Source organism: Pleurodeles waltl, chromosome 9 (assembly GCF_031143425.1).
Source record: "Pleurodeles waltl isolate 20211129_DDA chromosome 9, aPleWal1.hap1.20221129, whole genome shotgun sequence".
Lineage (NCBI taxonomy): Eukaryota > Metazoa > Chordata > Amphibia > Caudata > Salamandridae > Pleurodeles > Pleurodeles waltl.
The window spans coordinates 22,739,475-22,762,510 of record NC_090448.1 but is presented as its reverse complement, the minus strand read 5'-3'; the positions used below and the strand labels follow the sequence as shown (position 1 = coordinate 22,762,510).

Genomic DNA, 23,036 nt, shown 5'->3' with positions numbered 1-23,036 from the left:
GGCTCCTCCCCTGCTGTCAGGTTCACCGGTGTGGCCCTCTGCGCACCTCTGACATTGTCTCTTCCTCTATGGACGCCCTTTGCTGGTGCCTGTCATGCCCATTGTCTAGGCCTATGGTGATGGCCGTTCACCGCTGGGATTCTCTCTTCACAGACCCTTCCACTGAGGAGGTACCAAGGCCCTGCTGCCTGCAAACAAATGTCAGTAGAGGCACTGCAGGCCATAATATTCTTTGTTATATCCAGTGAGGTAGAGGCGCTCACGTCGTGCCCACTTTCCTCATGGCTTATCTCTGTGCAGTGTTTGGCCTTGTCAATCATGTGTCTTGGTCCCTTTAATTAGCCTACCCCAGACTTCACAGGGATTGCTCACCTTTGTTTGTCTCTAATGCAAATACCTCAGTGATACTGCAGGACGATGCTAACAGCACAATGTCATAGCATCTGGAGGCCTCCTGTCGAATTAGGTTTCCCACCTGGGCCTGGTGCAGTGTGGTGAAGATCCTCTAGGTGATGTTGTGGCCACCTCTCGTTTTAAACTGGTATGGCAACTACAGTCGTGCGGCTGGGCTGTGTGAAGTGAAACTGCCAATGCTAGGCGTCCTTTGATGCTGGTGTAGCGGAAAGGCCAGTAGATGGTGCTGCAACCACTTCCAAAGGCCTCGGCAGCCTTCTCCCCGCTGCGGGCCATGCAGCTCTCATGTGTGCACAGTCTTTTACAGCTGCGGGCCTGGGGGTGGGGCGTCCCTCCAACGCGCCTGCTGCACACCTCTTCTCTTCTCCTCCTATGCAGGGACATGGATGGCAGCAGGCAGGGTGGGGAGCTATACAGTTCCTGGCAGCCCAGCATTGCAGCGGCATTCCTCGAGCTGGTGAGGGTGCCCTGCGCAGGCTGCAGCACACCGCCCCTTCACAGGTTTCTTATCCCCACAGCGATAGGCGGGGCAGTGGGCAAGCCCCACAGCATGCAGGGTGCCGCTTCTAATGTGATGGGAGGGGTCAGGGTGCCTCAAATGTCGTCGGTGCCCGGTGGCTGATGCAGTACCCCTCGCCCCACGTGGCCGTTGCCGATGCGGGAGGGGTCTCTCTCTCGCGGAGCGATCAGTGGGGGGGGTCCCAAACGAGGCGGTGACCGTAATACTTCACACCCATTTTCTCCTCCATGCGCGATATCCGCTGCTACCTGCGAGCTCACCTCATGCCCGGCAGACTAGCAGGCACTTCGTAGGGGCTGTCACCGCCTTCCTACGGTCGCGGCAACCTGGACACTTGGACTGCTCTACTGATTCGCTGCACAGACTGCATCACGGAAGGGTGCTTCTCCCACCTTTTCACTGCTGGCATAAGACGGGCTTTTCCTCTGCTGGTGGCAGCATTAGGGCAGCTGCAGGGTCATGCCCAGACGGGCACCATTATCTTCGCCCATCAGTTGTAGCTTGCTACACTTCCCCCTCGAGCTGCGACTGAGTAGCCACAGGCTCACACGTTGGGTCAGACCCACTCGTCACCAATGTAGTGTGGGGGCCCTGGGCCCTCATGCTACCAGAAAGAAGTGACATGGACACATAGTTACTGTTCCTACAACTGGCCCAGAGCACGTGTGCCCGGCCTCTTTTATTTGCAGGACAGGTGACGCCTGTGATGGATGGGTGTGGGGTGAGTGTGGAAGCCAGCTCTCAGCAGAGTACCTAGTGGAAACACCAGTACTATACCACAGGTGAGGGCATATGTGCATGAGCACTATGCCCCTCCATTGTCTAAGCAAACCCTTAGACATTGTAAGTGCAGGGTAGCCATAAGGAGTATTTGGTCTGGGGGTTTGTCAGACATGAACTCCACAGTTCCATAATGGCTATACTGAAATCTGGGAAGTTTGGTATCAAACCTCTCAGCACAATAAATGCACACTGATGCCAGTGTGGGATTTATTGTAAAATGCACCCAGAGGGCATCTTAGAGATGCCCCCTGAATACCAGTCCGACTCCTAGTGCTAGGCTGACCAGTTTCTGCCAGCCTGCCACAACCAGACGAGTTTCTGGTCACATGGGGAGAGTGTCTTTGTCACTCTGTGGCCAGGAAAAAAGCCTGTACTGGGTGGAGGTGCTTCTCACCTCCACCTGAGGGAACTGTAACACCTGCTGGTGAGCCTCAAAGGCTCAAGCCTTTTGTTACAGCACCCCAGGGCATCCCAGCTAGTGGAGATGACCGCCCCTCCCGCCACTGCCCACCACTTTTGGTGGCAAGGCAGGAGGGGATAATGAGAAAAACAAGCAGGAGTCACCCACCAGTCAGGACAGCCCCTAAGGTGTCCTGAGCCGAGATGACCCCTGCCTTTAGAAATCCTCCATCGTGAGTTTGGAGGATTCCCCAAATAGGATTAGGGATTTGCCCCCCTCCCCTCAGGGAGGAGGCACAAAGAGGGTGTAGCCACCTTCCAGGACAGTAGCCATTGGCTACTGCCCTCCTGACCTAGACACACCCCTAAATTCAGTATTTAGGGGCGACCCAGAACCCAGGAAATCAGATTCCTGCAACCTACACAAAGAAGAAAGACGGCTGACCTGAAGCCCTGCAGAAACGACAGAGACGACAACTGACTTGGCTCCAGCCATATCGGCCTGTATTCAGACTCAAAGAACCTGCACAGCGATGCATCCAACAGGGACCAGCGACCTCTGAGGACTCAGAGGACTGCCCTGTACCTGAAGGACCAAGAAACTCCCAAGAACAGCGGCACTGTTCAACAACAGCAACATCTTTGCAACAAAGAAGCAACTTTTAAAGAACTCACTCTTCCTGCCGGAAGCGTGAGACTTCACACACTGCACCCAACGCCCCCGGCTCGAGCTCCAGAGAACCAACACTGCAGAGAGGACTCCCAGGCAACTGCGACCTCATGAGTAACCTGAGACGACCCCCCTGCACCTCCACAGCGACGCCTGCAGAGAGGATCCAGAGGCTCCACCCTGACCGCGACTGCCTTGTAACAAAGATCCCAAATCCTGGACCAAGCACTGCACCCGCAGCCCCCAGGACCGAAAGGAACCAACCTCCAGTGCAGGAGTGACCAGCAGGTGGCTCTCTTCCTAGCCCAGTTGGTGGCTGGCCCGAGAAGCCCCCCAGTGCCCTGTCTGCATCACCTAAGTGACCCCCGGATCCCTGCATTGCTTTTAAAAGCAAACCCGATGCCAACTTTGCACACTGCACCCGGATGCCCCTGTGCCACTGAGGGTGTGTTCTGTGTGCCCTTTTGTGTCCCCCCCAGTGCTCTACAAAACCCCCCTTATCCGCTCCCCGAGGACGCGGGCACTTACCTGCCAGCAGACTGGAACCAGAGCACCCTTTTTCTGCATAGGTGTCTATGTGTTTTGGGCCCTCCTTTGACCTCTGCACCCGACCTGCCCTTTGTTGCTGGTGTGGTTACTTTGGGGTTGCCTTGAACCCCCAACGGTGGGCTGCCTATGCCCAGGAGACTGAACTTGTAAGTGCTTTACTTACCTCAGAAACTTAACCATACTTACCTCCCCCAGGAACTGTTTATTTTTGCAGTGTCCCCACTTTTAAAATAGCTTATTGCCATTTTTAAGCTATACTGTGTGTACTACTGCTTTAATTCAAAGTTCCTTACTTACCTATGTGGAGAGTCTTGCATTTTATGTATTTACTTCAAATCTTGAATCTTGTGGTTCTAAAATAAATTAAGAAAATATATTTTTCTATATAAAAACTATTGGCCTGGAGTTAAGTCTTTGGGTATGTATTCCTCATTTATTACATGTCTGTGTACAACAAATGCTTAACACTACCCTCTGTTCAGCCTACTGCTCGAACACACTACCACAAAATAGAGCATTAGTATTATCTAATTTTGCCACTATCTTACCTCTAAGGGGAACCCTTGGACTCTGTGCACACTATCTCTCAACTTGAATTTGGTGGTAAACTGCATTCGGTTGCAAAACATTCATATATCCCCCGCAAGTTACTATTAGGAATGGACGCCCTTATCACGCCCCTTCCTAATACCAAGTCACAAAGCTATTTTGTAATTCGGTAATAGATTACCAAATCTCAAAATAAGATTAATACATCCCCAAATGTTTTTTAGCGGTCGTAAATAGCCTGATTTCGCAAATCGGATAATTTGTGCCTGCTAAAAACCTTGGTGCATGTGGCCCCTAGTTCCTAAATGGGATCTTTAGTGTAACAACCACACAAAGACCATCATATATGTCTCAACGGGGAGGGGTGGCATTTTCTTTTCAATATTTATTTTAAAATGTTGTCTAATTTCACTAGAAAGAGAAAGATGAAAAGTTCATGATTTGTGACATCCTTTCGCTTCTTTTGGTTTACAGCGTCCACAGTAACTCCTAGGAGGGAAAATGTGAGTACCGCTTCCTCAAAGGGTGAGTTTAATCTATTCATGAATCGCAGGATAGCCAGTGAGATAATTTAAAAACACAATAAGAAAGGGAATGTCACATGTGTTTCTTAAAGGGCTCAGAATATTAACTTTCAAGGGAGCTTGTATGTTGTAATTGTATTAATATAGTGCTTACTACCCATGTTGGGAAACAGACCGAAGCTGGGAGTTTCTATGAGGTTGACACTACTTGAATAAACACTGGGTTTCAATTAAATCCTCCGTGAAATATTTATGAAGCAATGAGCGGATAAAGTCAGAATAGATAGCGCCTAGAAGAGGTACTAACTGAACCTGACAAATAATGACGTAAGATGCAATGGCTTTGATTGGCTTGGCCTGGATGGGAAGTACGGGACAGGAAACACAACATAGACTTGAGTCTGGTGTCTCAGTGCGTGAAGGCATCTACTGCAGGGATCTATGTTTGCGATCATGGTCACAGGTACAAATCCTGTTGGATCTAGTCACCCTTTCATCCTCTTGAGGATGACACAATGACTGGCATACACTTGGGTAACAATCAACACCTGTTATTCAGCATCATGCAAAGGCTTTGGGGGCTGGATGTGTGAGTGACAGATGCATATGTTATATGCAGGTAGACGTGAGGGATGTGTTTTGGCAGCGGTGTTGTTATAGAGAAGGGTGACCAATACGGTCCCCAGAGGTCAGGATGCATGAGAGTTGTTTAGACTATCTATATATATGACCTTTATGAAGCTCACTTGTGTAGTGAGGGTTGATACTGAAAAAATTGAATAGTTCAGGCTCTGTGGATCCACCTTGGACTGCCTGATGTAGAACAAGTGGGGAATGAAAGAGCCAGTGCTTAATTTGAGCCGGTGTTTGCCAGTGCTCGGCACCAGCACTTAATACTCAACACTGGCACTTATTACAGTTAACCACTTGGTGGCGTTTTTTGTCTGAGTTTGAAGTGATCATATCAGCAGCGTGTTAACAATACATATACATGAAAGATCAATAACAATATGTTGGGGCCAAATGTTTGCACACGTGGGAGTGTGATGGGTTAGTAGCTGTGTTTGTACTGGCAAGCGGCAGTGACAGTGGGTGGTGCACGCTTCAACCACCTCGTGAGAAATACCTTGGCCCTGGTACACACTTCTTTCTACAAATTAGGCGCTGGAAAGGGCACATCTTTCCAGAGCAACATATAGTGATGCTGTTCAAGGTATGATTGCCTAGGACAACCTTTCAGCAGGAGGGGTTGTGGGGAGCTTGTGGCAACACTCAAATGGCCTGGGGTTAGACACTGTTTTATGACAGTGGTGAGACCCAAGCCTCTGCCGCAAACCTTGGTTCTTGAGTTGGCAACAACTTAGTGCATGGCTATTCGAGGTGGGGGGGGGTAGAAGCTATGATTCTGGCTGGTATCACCACGCCAGATTCTGTCAAGTAAGAACTTTTTTCTACCAGAATGAGGAATAAATGCACAGACCTGAGGTACAAGATCTTCTGACGTGATGGGGAAACTGAGATTTTCTGCCCGCCGTGAGCATTCAGAAAGTGTCAACAGGAGGGCTGATGGGTTAGGGGGGAGGGTTTGGGGGGCAGGCATTCAGTGCATACTTGGGCCTGTCCGGGAGGGAGGCGGAGCATTATCTGCTCCTCCCACAGTGCTGCAGTGGGTAGGTGACGGTCTGACTGTGTAGTCACCAACACCCTTTGCATCTCTGAAAAGTTCTGGTGTTTACAGGCCTAAAACTAATCTGTTTTTAGTTTGTGGACTCCATAATTGCTGGCTGGGAGACACTTGGAATTATGAGTCAGAGTATTGTCCTCTGGGTGAAATACCCCAACTAATATTGAGGTCCCTGAAAGAGTCCACATTGGTACAAGACCTTCTCTTCCATCAATCCTCTTGAGATCTGCTTGTGCCCAGTTTGTAATCATGTTCTACATTATGTTTGTAAACACAGAAACTGCATGTCTCTAATTAGTGAGAACGTGTACAATGGTAATTACCATGTTAGTGATATGTATGTCATTCTTTTTGGACACTAGGAAGAACATTCTTCGTGGTCTTTATGGAAACCCTTGAAAGTCCAGCCCACCTTGCACTACAGCTGAGCAGCTACGATAAACCTTGCACGGTGCACATCACAGTCCCCAATCCACCCTACAGTGAGACAGTTCTACTGGCAAAGAACAGCACCTTAGAGGTGAACATAACATCAATGTACATGCTGAGGGAAGGCACCCAATCCAGCAAACTAGTGACGGTGAGCTCGGACGCGGACATTTCAGTCATCGCTTTCAATTCAGCTCCCATGACTGCAGATGCTATAGCCTGTCTCTCCAGACAGGAACTAGGCACCGAGTACTATATTTTTACTTCAGGTGATGGTCACAGGAATCAGTTCGCTGTTGGCAATGGCGAAGACTTTGAGACGCAGGTGTCGGTCACAGTTGTTGGCTCCTTGTTCTTCAACGGAACCTCATACACCAACATGCAGACGTTCTCCTTTATCCTAGGCCCCAAGAAGGTGATCCTGCTTGGAAGTATAATGGATTTAACTGGTACACGAGTCACATCTTCAACACCAGTGGCAGTTTTCAGCGGTAACAAGTGCTACTGGTCTGGACTGGGGGGAGGATGTGACCTTGTGGTTGAACAGTTATTTCCTGTTCAAAGCTGGGGGCAAACCTTTGTTGCATTCCCACTCATGTCTAAGAAAGAAAAAGACAACATTTATATCCTTGCCGCCAGGTCAAACACAACGGTGGACATACTTCATCATGGAGGAACTATAGCCCAATACCGCCTTGAGCCTGGTTCCAACGTCAGGCTGGACCTAGGAGAAGGTATCCTTGTGAACTCCTCTGAGCCCATCATGGTCACCTACCTCTTCGAAGGGAGCCAGACTGCTCTAGAGTTCCACTTTGATCCTTTTTTAGCAATCGTCCCACCTAACAACTTCTCAAGGAGATACTACAAGTTTGTTACACAAGACGTCTATTACAACTACCTGTTCATCGTGTCCCAATCCTCCTCGTTATCAGAGTTTCTGCTGGACCACAGGCCGCTGAATGGTAATGTAGTGACCGTCCAACACCTGGAAGGTTTCACCGGTTGGGAAGTGGAGCTTGGAAAAACAGGAGGGCAACATGAAATATATCATCGGTCGGAGACATTTATGGTTTACGTTTATGGAGTGGAAAGTTTTATATCCTATGGATATTCACCTGGACAGGCCGGCTTCCTTTCAGGTACTGTACGATTTCTTTATTCATTCCATCTTTCTTTTTGGGTATATTTGATTCGAGGGAAAAGTGTGCCTTTATAATTCTATTTTAGTTTAAAAAATAACTATAGGGTGTCTCCAGAAATTCCCTGAGATTGTCCATGATCTTTGGCATGTTTGCTTATCATTCAAAAGGAATTGAAAATAAACAAATGCTAACATCAGTCACCAAGCAACACATGCCCACATTCTTACTAGGGATAGTTCTAATTTATTGGTCAAATTTAAAATCTTCATAAAGATGCAAAGGCACCTTGGCACAACTCAAATAGGGATGCACTTTCAATCAAAAATACATTTAGGGGGAAATTTCCAGAAAATACCCTTTTTTCATGCAACAGTTCTCTTACAGGTTTCTATCCTGGAAAACAACTATCTTATGTAGGATGTTTCAATTTTGTAAAAACTATTGCTAACTCTGTAAAGTTACCTACATTTGATAACTATATAAAATGTATCTCTATGATTTATTGCCCAGGGCTGGAGCTTCCATTTAGGATATACGGAGGGCACAGGTCATAGAACTCTGCCCCATATTTCACAAGGATTTATGGGCAGTGGGAGGGAGACAGATGTATATTCTGAAGGACATGGGCTGCCAACACAATGTAGCAAGAAGTTAGCTTTGCTTTACAATACCATCCATTGGAAAGTACCATTGGGTTAAGATATCAGACAAGTCTTCCCAGGAGGGAACCAAATGCACAAATGCAATTCAGGTGAGCAGAGATCCCATAAGAATATTGGTGGGGTAAAATCAATTGCCCTGAGGCCCAAGTAATTATTAATTCCATCAAATATACACTGTAACATATTGTGTACATGATCTATGAGTCTGTATCATGTGTGTCTTGGTACAATATGCATAGCTCATTTCATGATGTCTACATTTCAACCGCCTTCAGTATTTACTCGTTCCACCTCAGCATAAGCATTGGGGTATACATTGCATGTATCTCAGTGTATGTTGTGTGTGCCCCAGGAACCTACATTCATAAAACGAAGTCCATAATGCATGCTGTTGACTATACATTTTCTCGATTTATGGAACGTTTGTGTGGGGATTGCCACAGACCTCTACGTGCATTGTAAAGTCCACTACCCTAAGCTGTGGTAGGTCCTGATGGGCATATTCTAAATGACTCATACAGTATGGCATAATATGACCCATTCTTGCTCTCATTAACCCAAGAACATAGAGAGTAGGGTAAAGTAGATGCACTTTGAAGAGTTTGGAAGAGTAATCAAACATGTGGCAATCTACAGCCAGAGCAGACTAGTGAAAAGCTGTGAAAATCAGGGGTAAGACACAGTTTCAGGGGTTAAGACAGCATAGCAGGATCTTGGCTTTAATTCCTCCAGTGACCTCACTTTTTTCACATTGGGTGTCCCGGAAGCGTGAGGCGCCAGAGTGATACTGGGGTGCACAGGGAGAGGTTCTACCGGGAGCAAGAAAAAGGGTACCCCACCACCGGACAAGCAGAAAATGGAGATAACTGTTGAGCTATGAGGACACAACTCAAGAAGAACAAGTACAGATTGGAGCTCTTTCCTGAAAAAGGTGTAATAATTCATAAAAAACAAAGGGCCTGAATTAGAACTTGGTGGACAACTTACTCCATCACAACTGTGACAAATATCCGGTCCACTGAAATCTAAATCTCATTATATCCAATGGGATTTAGATTTTGGCAAACAGGATATCCATCACCATTGTGATAGCATAACACATCTGCCAAGTTCTAAATCAGTCCCAAAGTCATAAAGGAACTAGCAACAGCTGAATGATGCAGCAATAACTACATAAACTACAAAAATATATGCACTCTGTCCAGTTGGTCTCAAACACATCTATTCTTTATTCTCTGGTTGATTCATCCATTTGAGATCAATCACTGGCGATTATCCTCGATTTGATTAATCCCAGGATTCTATTTTTAAAAAAATTAATTTAGAGTTTTACATTTCAGTTAGTGATCTCTCAGATCCAATCTAAATTTCAGATTTTTGTTACTTTAAATTTATTATGATTAGATATGAACTCCTATTTTCATCCTCTTCTTCTTCCTCTTCTTCTTCCTCTGTCCTCTTATTTTTTATTCGTTTTATTTATGTTCTTTTACAAAATTATTTTGCTACTATTTTTAATGTAACATTTTTTAATATTGACTTTGGGACGGCCATATGTGCATATTCCCTTAAAATTGCCCATCACTGTTCTTTTTTTTTTTTTACTTTACTCTTCTATTACTTTATAACCAACAATATGTATTTATTTATATATTTATATTGCTTAAACATATCCAAAAAGCAGCAGCGCGCCGTACAGGGTCCAAAGCAACTTAGGTAACCTTCTGTACTTAACCTGACCCCTCCGTTTTTTTTGTTGTTCTTCCATGCTTAGGTTTCACTGTAAATAAAAAAAAAAATGCTTAAAACAGGATTTAAGTCTACCATCACTTTTGTTTCCTTGCTTCCTATTGGTCACCACCTCCTCCTTGCCTCTGGCTTCCTCCTAGGGCTTTGTGTGTGCCCCAACCATGGAGCATGGACCAAGTACAGCTTCCTGTCAGCGACCAGTGTCCTTCCACTAGCCGCAGACTCCTACAGATACTCTTTTTCACTTTTTAACATACACTGTTACAGAGTGATTGTCTCTGTAGTTTGTCTTCCTCCTATTGACCTCCTGTGGTTACAGCTCCTTTGTGTTGCTTTCCCCCACCCTCCTTTCACTACTGCCATTTCTTTATCCACCCTTCACCCTCCTCCTGCTGTCTGTTGGTTCTTTAACCACCACTGCCCTCCTACCGTTGTCCTTCATTTCTTTGCCCACTCCGCCCTCCACTCAATGTCCTTCATTTTTTTAACCATCTCACCCTCCTATCACTGCCCTTCATTTCTTTAACCACCCCACCCTCTTCCCATTGTCCTACCTTTCTTTCTCAACACCTCCCTCATGTTGCTTCCCCCCCTCAGCCCTTTCCATGCCATATTGCACAGCAGTGCGGTCACACAATTTATTCAAACAAGGAAGCGGAGATCTGGCACCAGGTTTTGTTATGTTTTTAGCTTGGTATGGGGTGGAGGCTGAAGTCTTGCCACTGATCCTCCTTCTATAACCAGCATTTACCTGCATTCCTACAGTGTAATGGTGGAGACCAGACACTTGGGTAGGAAATAATGGAGGCAGGACTCCCCTTCGGAAATCAATGAGACCCTAGTTAAGAAGGGACTGATAATTACTTGTTCTACTGAGCACTGCTGGTTTGGAAATGGGAAGTGACTACTGTTTCTGTTGCTCAGATTAGGAAGTTCTTGGGTGGGCCTGTCTTCCGTGTGTATGATCACTGATACTGGACGACTGAATGACAGACAGATATAAGATCTTACACTTTATTGTGTCTATGTTGTGGGTGCTAAAGATTAGTCACAGCCCCAGTGCTACCTGCCCCAAGAAGCATTACTATACAAATCCACTAAAACAGAGTTCTCCTTCATCCCACCCTCATCTTCCAGGGGACTGGGAAGGTGCATTTCTCTAGCACAAACATTTAAAGTACAACATTCCTATTTTGAGTTTTACTTACATTGGATTTTATGGAAAAATAAAACCATATTCATTTTAATACTATTTGCCCATGGATGATGGTGGTATGTGTGCGCAGTGGTGTTTGTGTGCAGTGGTGTTCTCTTCACCTACAATGGTATTACAACACATATTCTTTCTTCAGGTTTTCATGTCATCTCAAAAAGTTACCATAATATTACTAAAAAAATTGCATGAAGATTGACTTTGACTGAAAACTTCCAACTCTCTACCCTCCTTTTTAGGTCCAGCGTAAGCATTCAACCTAGGGTATACTTTTAGAATACTTCTTATGGCTTAAAGCGATTTCATTTGTTGATTGCCGTGTCCTTTAAAAATTCTTGCATGCTAGTGGTCAGTTCTGCCTTTTTCTCCTTCCTTTTTCTGTTTCAACTACTGTATTATTCCCCTTTGGTTTCTTTATCTGTTGCTGAGATGGACTATTTTTGTTATTTCTTTGGTGCTCCCCTTTCACTGTGGGTGTTCTAGGCTGGTAGCTACATGCGTTATATTGCAGCATTCCGTGCCTCCCATCTCCCTCCATGTCACTGACATTTGTTTTAACTTTATTCCAGTGCTGTCCTTGTTTACCTCTGGCTCCTAAAATAAGCTCATTTTACAAAAGAAACACCCAAGGTTGTTTAGCTCACTGCTCACGAAAGCCACAATATGCCCTTTCTGGTAGAATGTAGCTAAACCTAGAAGCAATGATGTGAAACTCGCTTAGCCTTGCGTCTCAAGTCTCTCTCTCCAGGACTCCTCCCTGCCAGCACTCACGACATTGCACATAGGGCATTGCTTATCTCCTTTATTGGGGCCTCAAATCTTCTCAGGCTGCTCTGCTCATTGAAATGCGAGACAAGAATGCTTGCAAGACTTTTCATTCTGTTAAAATAAAAAGAAAATACTTTTCTAGCCTTATTTTCCAATTTCTGTTCATACGTTTACACAACTTGAGGTAGTGCAGTCATCTTCTCATCTCTTCTCAAGGGCTTGTTTTCACAGCACGTGCAATTTTAGTTGTGATGTCAATTGCCAGAAATGCTCTCGCCCAAAAAACTGTTCTAACACCACTGTGTGGAACAGAATATCCAAAAACATCTGTCAATGTGACTGTGAAAGGTGAAGTAAATTACGTTAACAATGTATTTATATACAAAAAAGTCATTCACAACAACCCCACTGTCAGGAAGTCTCTCGATTGTGCTGGTTCACTCTTCAAACCTCTCCCATTTGCTGTCCAGTACGAGGTAGCCGGCCTCTACCTTTTGCTGTGCCCTGCACACCAGTCAAACTGAAAACCAGAAATCCCTTGAGTGAATCATAATGAATGAGTTCCATTCAAACTACGTAAACAAGGAAAACGTCTTATGACCACATGGCTCTTCTCAAGGGCAAACAACATACAGATTTGTTTTTGTGTTCAGGCCGATATACAATGCATCTTGTGGTGCGTTCTTTCCAAAATGTAATTTTGCAGATTCCAAATCTTGATGGTCATTAGTGGAATAATGACTCGGCCCCTTAGGCAATAATTATAATCTCATAATTTATACAAGGGCACTCCATGTGAGGGTTAATACGCATATATGTGCTTTGCATAATTGTTTTATGTAATCGGTAAACAATGTCATTGGATAAGCAGAGCAGAGGGGCTTAACTTGACAGAAGACAAGCAGCGGAAAAAGCGGTGCGAGTCACGTTAAATTTGTTTAATGAAACAATAATATATTTCGAATCAGATGTAGAAAGCAAGGCCCACTGCCAGATAATGCAATTATAACATGTTAATGCTGTGAGTTCCAGAGAAAGCATCTGAATGGGAGAGGGTTGATGCTAGCTGGTATAGCCTTCTCAATTACAACGTACTAGAACATTTGGCCCTCTGCAGATGTTCTGGCAGCATTGGAACCCTCTTGGCTCCGGGATATGCCAGTCCAAGACCCTCCTCTTTTAAGTTGTAGGCCTGGGATTGGTTTAGATCTATAAATCAGAGGATTTATTATAACCAGTCAAGCCTGCGGCAGAACAGCTGTAATGCAGTAGAAAGTACCAATGTATTAGTTTAAAAACCTCATAGTGATCAGCTAAATCCGGTTAGCATTAGGCTTATGGATGTGTGTGATCCTAAAGTCTTTACCATTGGTTCTGCTCTGGAGGTGCAATGCTCGACTTGTCGCTCAATTGGGTAGAATATTCACCAATAATGTGGCTTTGGTGCAATGGGAGGGAGTGATAGATTCATAGCAGCTTCTTTTCACTAACACACAGACTGGAGAGAGCATATGGTGCCCCCAGGGTGCCAACACATACACAACTACATGGTGCAAGCGGTTCGTCATTCTTTGTTTTAGATATACTGCCCCTAAGATCCAAGTATTTACGTCAACTGTCACTCAGGAATTGTGCCAGGTTGAAAATGCTTTCCATGTGAATGTGCATCTACTGAGGGCAGCCCTGAGGACCCAAACTGCGAGGGTGATTCAGAGGGGGCCTACCATTTCTTAACGTAGGTCCATTGTCTTATTAGGTTTCAGTTTGGGCTGTGCGCATATCAAAAGCAGCACCGGACGCCACTCAGCCATCTGTTATCCTTGTCTTTATTGCCTAAGTCTCACACTGACTTTCCGACTGCTATCACCTAACGACAGGCATTGTCAAATTAATGGCCAGTAAAAGAGTTGACCCCCAGCAGCTAAAGGTAAATGGCAGCATTTCATTTTTTGCTGCAGATAAGAGGAAGAAGGTATATGGAAGTGCTTTAGTTATATGCAGGGCCACTGGAATTATGTGGCAAGAAAGGACCAAAGTATAAGGCAGGGTTGACCAATTTATGTGGCAAGAAAAGTCCAATTGGACATTAACAATGCCAATAGCTCTAACTCTCGCAAATGCGAGACCTATTGCATTGTAAATGCTTCTTCTTTAAAGCGACTCTCTCCTTGCTTTCCTCCCCTGCACGCCTCCACTCTCTGAGTACAGCCCACTCTGAATCATACACATCTTTGCCTTAATCATTACTATTGTATCTCTGGAAATTGCCCACATCTTATTTTAAAGATCACAACCTTGCATTGCCAAGTCGTACCCCTGACCCTAACAATACCTAATCTCCTGAAACACATCTATTAATACCGACAACCAATGCATGAGATGCCCATAAAAGCTCCTTCTAAAGATCACACTTACTTCCTACTAATGCCATCTATCACATGGACATGGGAGTGCAGGCCTGGAATGGTTCCCTTAGAGCACAAGACTAATCCCAGGAACCAACAAGAACTTCAAAAACCCCACTAACCCTGGGACCTGGAGCAGCGTGATGCCCAGCGTAAAAGCACAGCAGTGCCTCGTCAGGGGTAGTAAGTGCTATGTAATGCAATTACAATACAATATGTAATCAACACCAAAACTAATATAACAGCACTCACCAACCAGACAGGCACTTGTAGGTCACACAGGCTGCTTAATAATTGCTTTAACAGCTTGACTCTCTTACACACACATAAGACAAAACTGCTCAGGGTCATATCCATCACCTAGTAGTGTACCAGTCCACAGCGATAAACCACTCATCACCTGCTGAACAGGCACAAAATAGCAGAAGAGATCTGCTCTATACTGCTGGCCAATGGAGGATTTAATTTAGTCCACCTCTGCAGGTCCCGACTAGCTACATACTCCAGCCACTACTTGGTATCTCACAATTATATTCAGATTTTGGATGATATTAACATTACTGTAAGATGACATTACGTCGATCCCATCAGATCTTTCCACCACTTCTGCCTTAAACTGATGCGTAGGAAAGTGGAGCATTATGCAGTAAGGCTGGTTAGGCTTCACTATGCAACACGATACCCCAAATAGGTCCTTTGTATTCACAGTAATAAATCCCGAGCTCATTCATGGTAGTGTGGGACAAAATGGGCAACCTTTACTAGAAGAACAGGTGTAAAGCATTTTAGAGTACCAACAGGGATGATAAGTAATTGACACGACTTGAAAAAAATCTGACACCAATATACAAAAATAAAGTAGATTTTTATTTAATTTTTGACACCAAAACAAAGACAATCGGATGAGTATAACCAGAGTCATAGATTTTCAGAGGAAAAATAAATCAGTGCATTTAAATCTTGCAAAACGATAACGTGCGGTCAATGAAAAACTGCACTTCTGACAACAGGTCACTTGCAGGTAGAATCTGTTGGAACCCACTGGGTGCAGAGGTGAGGCGGGTGTTCCAGGTCCAAGCTCTGACAGTCAGTTGACTTTTGCCAGGCTCAAAGGGCCTGGGTGCAGGGGTGCCCTGGCTGTCTCTGGTGCTGAACGCGGGAGACGCAAGGGCTGATTTTGCCACTTAGACGGTGCTGGTGAGGAAGGAGATGCAAAATCCGACAAAAGGGGCCACTGGGGTGTCGGGTTCAAGATGCTGCAGAATTTCCTGAGGCACAGCATTGAATAAAGGTAGTGGTAGCCCAAATGGCCAAAATAAGTCTTGGTAGGGGCAAGCTCAGCCTTTGGCTCTTCAACATCCTGTAGTCCAGGAAAAAACAGTAGCCACCAGAAACTTACTGGAGGTCAGGACTGTGTTTCACACAATTCACTAGACCATTTACTTTTGGGCGATACCTTGGCGAGCCCGATGGCCAGTGATTCTTTGGTTCCAGGAGTGCAATTAGCCTGCGTGCTGCAGGGGAGTAGTGCCTCTAGTCCAAGTGAGTTCTAGATTAGCCTTTGGCTTGCAGATGGGTTCCTTTTTCATTTGGAACCAGTCTCTGGTCCAGGACGAGTCATAGTAGTGCAGTTGCAGGGTGGTTGCCACGGGTGCAGTTTACCACACCTTTGCTTTGTGCAGGCCCGAAAGTCACAGACTCAGGTCTCTTCTTTGTCCTTCATTGCAAGTTGTTCAGATCCGAGGTTCTGGTAGCAGGGAAGCCCCCTTGAATCCTAGATTTAGCTCCAGTGGCTAATCCGCCCCAATGAACACAATGTGTGTGTGTGCCACTTTTTCTACCCAAAAGCCTCTGTTATGCCACTTTTAAAAATGGCAGAACCCTTCTATACAGACCAGGTAGTCCACCATAGGCACGTGGCTAGCACTCTGGGGGTGTACGTTCCGACCTGCCCGGGTTAAAAATGTGTCTGGGCAGGGGGCTGGCATTTCTTCCCCAGGGGAAGTCTATTTCCATAGCAGAGGCACTGGAAGCTTTGGAGCTCATCGCTTTGATATGCCACTTTGCTAGCCTTCCTGTCAGGGAGGGAGGTGACACCTCCCACCCAGCAGGCCTTTGTAACTCCTGTGAGAAGTCACAACTCTAGGCAGGGTGTCAAATTCCTTTCTCAGCAGCAGTGGCTGCAGGCTGCCAGCCAGGGTACAGGAAAAGCTGTGGCAACTGGGTGGGCAACCTCTAAAGCAGCCACCTGAGTGCATGCCACATCAAATTCAACTAGGGGTACAAGTTGGGTTTGATGAGACAAGTTGTTTGATATGAAATGACAATTTTCAGTGGGACCACAATGGAGCTGGCAACCTTGGAATGGCAGTTGGCAGCCCATGTTATCCTATGGCCACCTGGTCTCTTATAGTAGCCCTTAATGGAAGGAGGCACTATAGGGATATATAAGCTTGCACTTATATGTTCACACCTTTAGCATAATACACCCTGTCTCCTGGGCTTAGGAAGTGTACCTTAGGGGTAACTGGCATATATTAAAATAGTGATTTGACCTTGCCACTCATGGTGAGGGGAGTCGAGTTTGAGCAGTTTGCACTGCTCATGCAGTCTGCAATGGCAGGATTGCTGTCATCGTTTTACTTGGCTAACTCAGGGTGATGCAATCACACACTCTGGGCCCTAGGGACTTCGTTAACTCCCCTGGGTACTACTTGTACCACTTATCAGGGACTTATAAGGGGGTTAAAGTCCTTGCCAATTGGGGTTACCGATTTGCATGCATCATATTTGAAGGAGTGAGCACTGGAACTGGGGCTTGGGTAGCAGGCTCCAGTGCACTTTCAGAGCCATTACCATCAGCATTGGAGAAAGAAAGTGTGGGGGCTAGCATACAAAAAGAGCACTTTCATACACTACGCCTGCTCAGGACCATAACGTCAAACAAAATATCTGGACAACCCAGTACAGTAAACAGACTATGAACATAGGAAATACCATAAAGGAACTTGCAGAGCTGCTCAAAGCTGCCAGCTTATTTCAAACCATAACTGCACGCCTGTCTCTCACACTTCTTCATCCATCACACTGCTAAGCACTGCATCTCATAACACGATAGCCACACCTCGATAGTCTCACACACAGCATGGAAACACTTCCCACATAGGATCAAAACAAAGACAGCATCATTACAACCACACATCCTACATGGTATAGCGTGCTACCCATGTAGGCAAGCGCTTCAGCGACCCACATAAGGATTGTAAGAGCTGTATAAATGTTTCAAATCAATACAGAACAATGCAGTAAAGTCACAGACCTGGGCACTTTTCTCTCTTCTCCAGGACCAGAAGAGCCTGAGGACCCTGAGGAAGAGCCTGAGTTTACCTGCCTCTCCCACCACGGTGAATACCGCCTGCCCCTCAGCCTGGTCTCTGATGCTGAACTATCCATTCAGGATATCCACCTCAATAGCCCGGAGTGCCAAGCTCGACAGGAGGGTCAGTGGGCTGTCATCACCGTACCATTCGATAAGTGTGGTACCCAAGTGCTTGTAAGTTTAAATGACTTATTTCGGGTAGGTGGGCCATCAGTGCATTGGGGTTTCCAAGGCGTGAGGGTTCACCATGCCCTATGCGTTTTCCCAGATATCACGTTTGTGTAAATTACACCACATTCACTTGGTGATATAAAAGTGAATAATTTAGGTATCTATGAATGTGTAAACTGTACCCTTTTAAAGTTTCTTTTAAGTGAATTGTGGGAGTTCCCAAGGGTCTGCTGGGAGAGTGTTTAGGGAAGCCCCACAAAAGTGTCCTGCACACCCACTCAAGTGTAGCTCAATGAGTATGAACCAATATTCGGTGGTATACATGTAAACATATGTTACAACTCAAAGTTCTGACGTAACCGCTGCAGAAGAAGAGGGTAGGAGCACCAACCACCCCATTTTAGATGGCAACAAGGTGTAGAAATACAGATAAGTTAGGGAAAACATTTTGAGGTTACTGAAGAAAGGATTTCTAAAGATAATTTAAAACAAAAGCTTTGGAAGTGATGTCTGTTTTCTAACCTGATAAATGAGTACTTAGTAGACAGAAAAAAAACAGGATTTGTAAAGCACTGCAAATCACCAGTGAGGATTTCATGTCTCTCAATTGTATGAGTAGATTGAGGGCCAGGTGTACCACCATTTAATTTTGTAAGTCTCTAATTGTGATTCATTACATTAGATACTCGCAAAATGAAATGAACAAATGTGTTTCAGACACAATTAGCGAGTCCCAATGGGGTTGCAAATGGCCAACCTCATTAATATTCATGAGGTAGGTTGCAATTTGCGACCCCATTGGGAATGGCCAGCACACGCAGCGATGGTGGCGTGCTAGGGACAGCAGACCACCATGTCTGAGACTGCATTTCAATAAAGGAGTTTTGTTTTTGGAAATGCAGCCCGTTTTCCTTAAAATAAAACCTGATGCATTATAAAAGAAAATGAAAAGTTTTCCTTTGATTTTTTGAGGAGGGTAGGGGTCCCTGGGACCACTACCTGCAAAAATGCTTTTGCACACATTCCCATTTGCGAATGGGTTACTACAATTGTTTTGTGACCACATTCACAGTCACAAAACATGCCATTCAGATTCGGTATTAGGAAGAGACGCCCTGAACATGCCCCTTCCTAATACAGAATCACAAACAAGTTACCGATTTCGTAGTTTGGAGTTTGTACATCCCAAAAAGCATTTTTCTGGTCGCAAAAAGAATGCTTTGTATATGTGGGCTGAATTGATTTGCCCAGAATCATAGGATGTAGAGCAGATGCTGGGACTCAAATCAGCTTCCTCCAGCTCTGAAGTCTGCAGCCCAGGCCATTACCCACACTTTCTCCTTAGCATAAGAGAACACAACAGAAGTTATGTGTCCCCCCTTCAGCTTAGAAGGGTTGGCACTCTCTCCGTGCTTCATAGTATGCTGACATTTGTAATGGAAGCGCCTCGCTGCAGCTCAAGTTTCTGTGGCGCTTGAGTTAAAGTGACAGATTTCATGAAATGACCAGAGAGCAGAAGGCTTGAAGTGTGTTTAGCAGCGTTTTTTTATCCATGTGCATGACAAATGGCAGTGTGTTAGGAAAACAGCATAGAGGCGATGTGATTAGCCGGTTTCTCTTAAAGCTTCAGGTGTGTTGCTGCATTTTGTAGTCTCACCAAGCTATGAATAAGGGGCACGGGAGATCCAGACAAGGGAGTCAGAAAGTTAGTCTAGGGCGCATGCCCTAACTGCCAAAATAATGGTACTCAGGCCCATATTTATACTTTTTGACGCTAAACTGTGCTAACGCAGTTTTGCGTCAAAAAATTTTGCGCCGTCTAACGCCATTCTGAAGCGCCATGCGGGCGCCGTATTTATGGAATGGCGTTAGACGGCGCAAGCAGACCGGCGCTGCCTGGTGTGCGTGGAAAAAAACCACGTAGACCAGGCAGCGCCGGCGTAGGGGGAAAATGGCGTTAGGGCGTCTTAAAATGGGGCAAGTCAGGTTGAGGCAAAAAAATCGCCTCAACCCGATTTGCGCCATTTTTTTCGACGCCCAGACGCCATTTAAATGACTCCTGTCTTAGTAAAGACAGGAGTCATGCCCCCTTGCCCAATGGCCATGGCCAGGGGACTTATGTCCCCTGGGCATGGTCATTGGGCATAGTGGCATGTAGGGGGGCACAAATAAGGCCCCCCTATGCCACCAAAAAAAAAAAAAAAAAAATATTATACTTACCTGAACTTACCTGAATGTCCCTGGGTTGGGTCCCTCCATCCTTGGGGGTCCTCCTGGGGTGGGCAAGGGTGGCAGGGGGGATCCCTGGGGGCATGGGAGGGCACCTGTGGGCTCATTTTGAGCCCACAGGCCCCTTAACGCCTGCCCTAACCCAGGCATTAAAAAGTGGCGCAAATGCGGGTTTTTTTGCCACGCCCCACTCCCGGGCGTGATTTTTGCCCGGGAGTATAAATACGACGCATTTGTGTCGCCGTCATTTTTTTAGACGGGAACGCCTTCCTTGCATCTCATTAACGCAAGGAAGGCGTTCACGCAAAAAAATGACGCAATTTGCCCATACTTTGGCGCTAGATGCGTCTAATGCCAAAGTATAAATATGGCGTTAGTTTTGCCCCGAATTTGGGTCGAAAAAAATGACGCAAATTCGGCGCAAACGAAGTATAAATACGGGCCTCAGTTTATTAACCTCAGAAACAGGGAAAGCTGATTTATTCTTAAAGGAATTCAAACCCATGACCTGCAGGCCACAGCGGATGTCAGCAGTGAGCATTTAATTCCCAGGGGCATTGTTTTTAAATGACTTAAAGCCATAATATATATCCCTATGCTTCTACTATTGATAATGGTGTCAGACTTCTACCTAAAGGAAATGACATGTAACCAGGTATCCAACATGAATTCAGCTTTTACCAGATTAATCTGAAAACCACAGTTAACCCTATTCATAAACCCTGCTACCTTCGGGTCTGTAAGTCTGATTTCTGCCCTAAACTGAGTGTTCTACACACAACCTCACACCTCAAAGCCTTGCCAGGCCAGGTAGGTCGGTGAACAGGGCCACTCAAATTATGTGGCAGAGTTGACTAAATTATGTCAAGAAAAGCAAATCATGTGGCACAATGCAGCACTTTTTGTCATACTAGTACTTCATGGGGGGCGTGGCCAAGACAGAGGACGTGCAGTGTTAAGCTCCACTCATGGCCTTGAGTGCAATCCAGCAACATCTTGACTTTTAATCAACCAGCTCTCCACCAAACACATTCCTAAAGGGCCCCATGTGGAGAGCCCCAACTGATTCGCTCCCAATGACATCCCTATGCCCTGTCTGCTCGAAGTAGGCCTGTTGGACTGGGGGCCGAGGTGAAGCTGCATAATGGAGACGGCGGTCAGAATGGTTGGGGCTGCAAGTCCTGCAAACACGGTCTGCTAGGACAGTGAGCAAGAAAGGTGAAAAGGGACTCGGAGCGCTGGACCCCCAAGACTGGAGGGCCTGCCCAGCAGCGGTATAACAAAACCTGATCCCCCTCCCCCCCTACAAAGTACATGGAGGGCCCCCTACCTCCCTGGCCCACCACCTACCACTTTTGCTGAGGGTGTACTTTTGCTGCAAAATATATGGGGGCCACCCACCGCCCAGGCCCACCACCTACCACTTTTGCTGAGGGGGTACTTTTGCTGCAAAGTACATGGGGCCCCTTACCTCCCAGGCCCACCACCTACCACTCACTGAGGGGTCCCCTGGAGCTCAGGTTCTCTGCACCGCAGGAGCTGCGGGGTCTTATGTTACACCCTTGTGGCCCAGCATATGGCCACAGGAGCACGAGTGGGCAGGCCCAGGTATATGAGAAAGGTCTGTAGCCTGGCCCAGCAGCATCTGGCCGCAAGAGGCAGCACCCACAAAGCAAAGCGTATCATTTTGAGGCCAAAGAGGCCCAACACTGCGGGACTGGTCATGCCACGTGCAAGGTACTGGGACTTCTCGCTGCCTGGCCTCACTCCTGCTGCAGCCATAAGCCAACAAGTGTTCATGGTTGAGAAAACTGTTTTTAATCAAGAAAGGAGGACCCCCTTCCCTTCTGCCTGCAGCCCCACACGCACCTACCGCATAGAGGCGGTCCTGGAACTTGTCTGCCTGGTAGGATCCCCCCTCGCTCGACCCCACTAAAATGTTGTGGAGCACATGAGCAGGCTGTGGCACTCATACCCACTCCATGATGACACCGTGAGAGACTTGAATGCAGGACTGGTCATGTGAAACGCCCAGAGAGATCAAACCTCACAAGACCTGCAGCTGGCTGTGGGCAGGATCCTCCAGAACTTCTGGGGGGACCAAAAAACCCCCACCACATTGGTTCCCACCAGATTAGGTGCTGCTGCCTGATGATGGTCAAACCCAAAATTACCAAACCACTTGCACGCCCCTCTGTGGAAATGCTTCAAATGCTGGTGATGCAAATAACTGCAGGGGGACCATTGAGTCAACTGGAATCCACTCTAGAAAAACACACAGGACAATTCGATCAGCTACTCCAGGCAATCCTAGACACCAAGACAACACTAGAAACTAAAGCTGATGCAGTTGCGACTGAGGTGAACTTGCTCCTTGCCGATCATATAAAATTAAAGGAGCGTGTAGACGCTACTGAATTGAGCGTAACCACAATGCGACCCACTCTCACAGAAGTGCAAAGCCAACTACGCGATAAGTGAAAGTGCTTCAACTATGAGCAGAAGACTCAGAGGGCCACGTAGATGAATCAATATCCACCTGCTGGGCTTGCCATAGTGTGCTGAGGGACTGAACATGGAACTATTTCTTGAAAAATGGTTATTGGAGACCATCCTGGCAGGGAGGCACCCCAAGTTTTTCTCGATCATAAGGGTAAACCAAATTTTGGGTAGACACCTGACGCCACAGGCGCCCCGGCTCCTGGTTACTGCCAGCCGGCTTAGTTACAGGGACAGGGACCTCATCCTACAACTCTTTCGAACCAAAGGCCTGTGGAACTATGAAGGTACTAAAATT

The 23,036-nt window shown here is 46.2% G+C and overlaps 1 protein-coding gene across 1 annotated transcript in view; it reads left to right on the top strand.

The window, feature by feature from the left end:
* LOC138258867 (IgGFc-binding protein-like) overlaps positions 1–23,036 on the top strand; it is a 63,934-nt gene that overhangs the window by 9,423 nt on the left and 31,475 nt on the right. Inside the window, exons 2-4 of the mRNA XM_069206163.1 lie at positions 4,359–4,409; positions 6,455–7,660; positions 17,805–18,013. Of these exons, the coding sequence (XP_069062264.1) occupies positions 4,359–4,409; positions 6,455–7,660; positions 17,805–18,013 (1,466 nt within the window). The remainder of the gene's footprint in view (positions 1–4,358; positions 4,410–6,454; positions 7,661–17,804; positions 18,014–23,036) is intronic.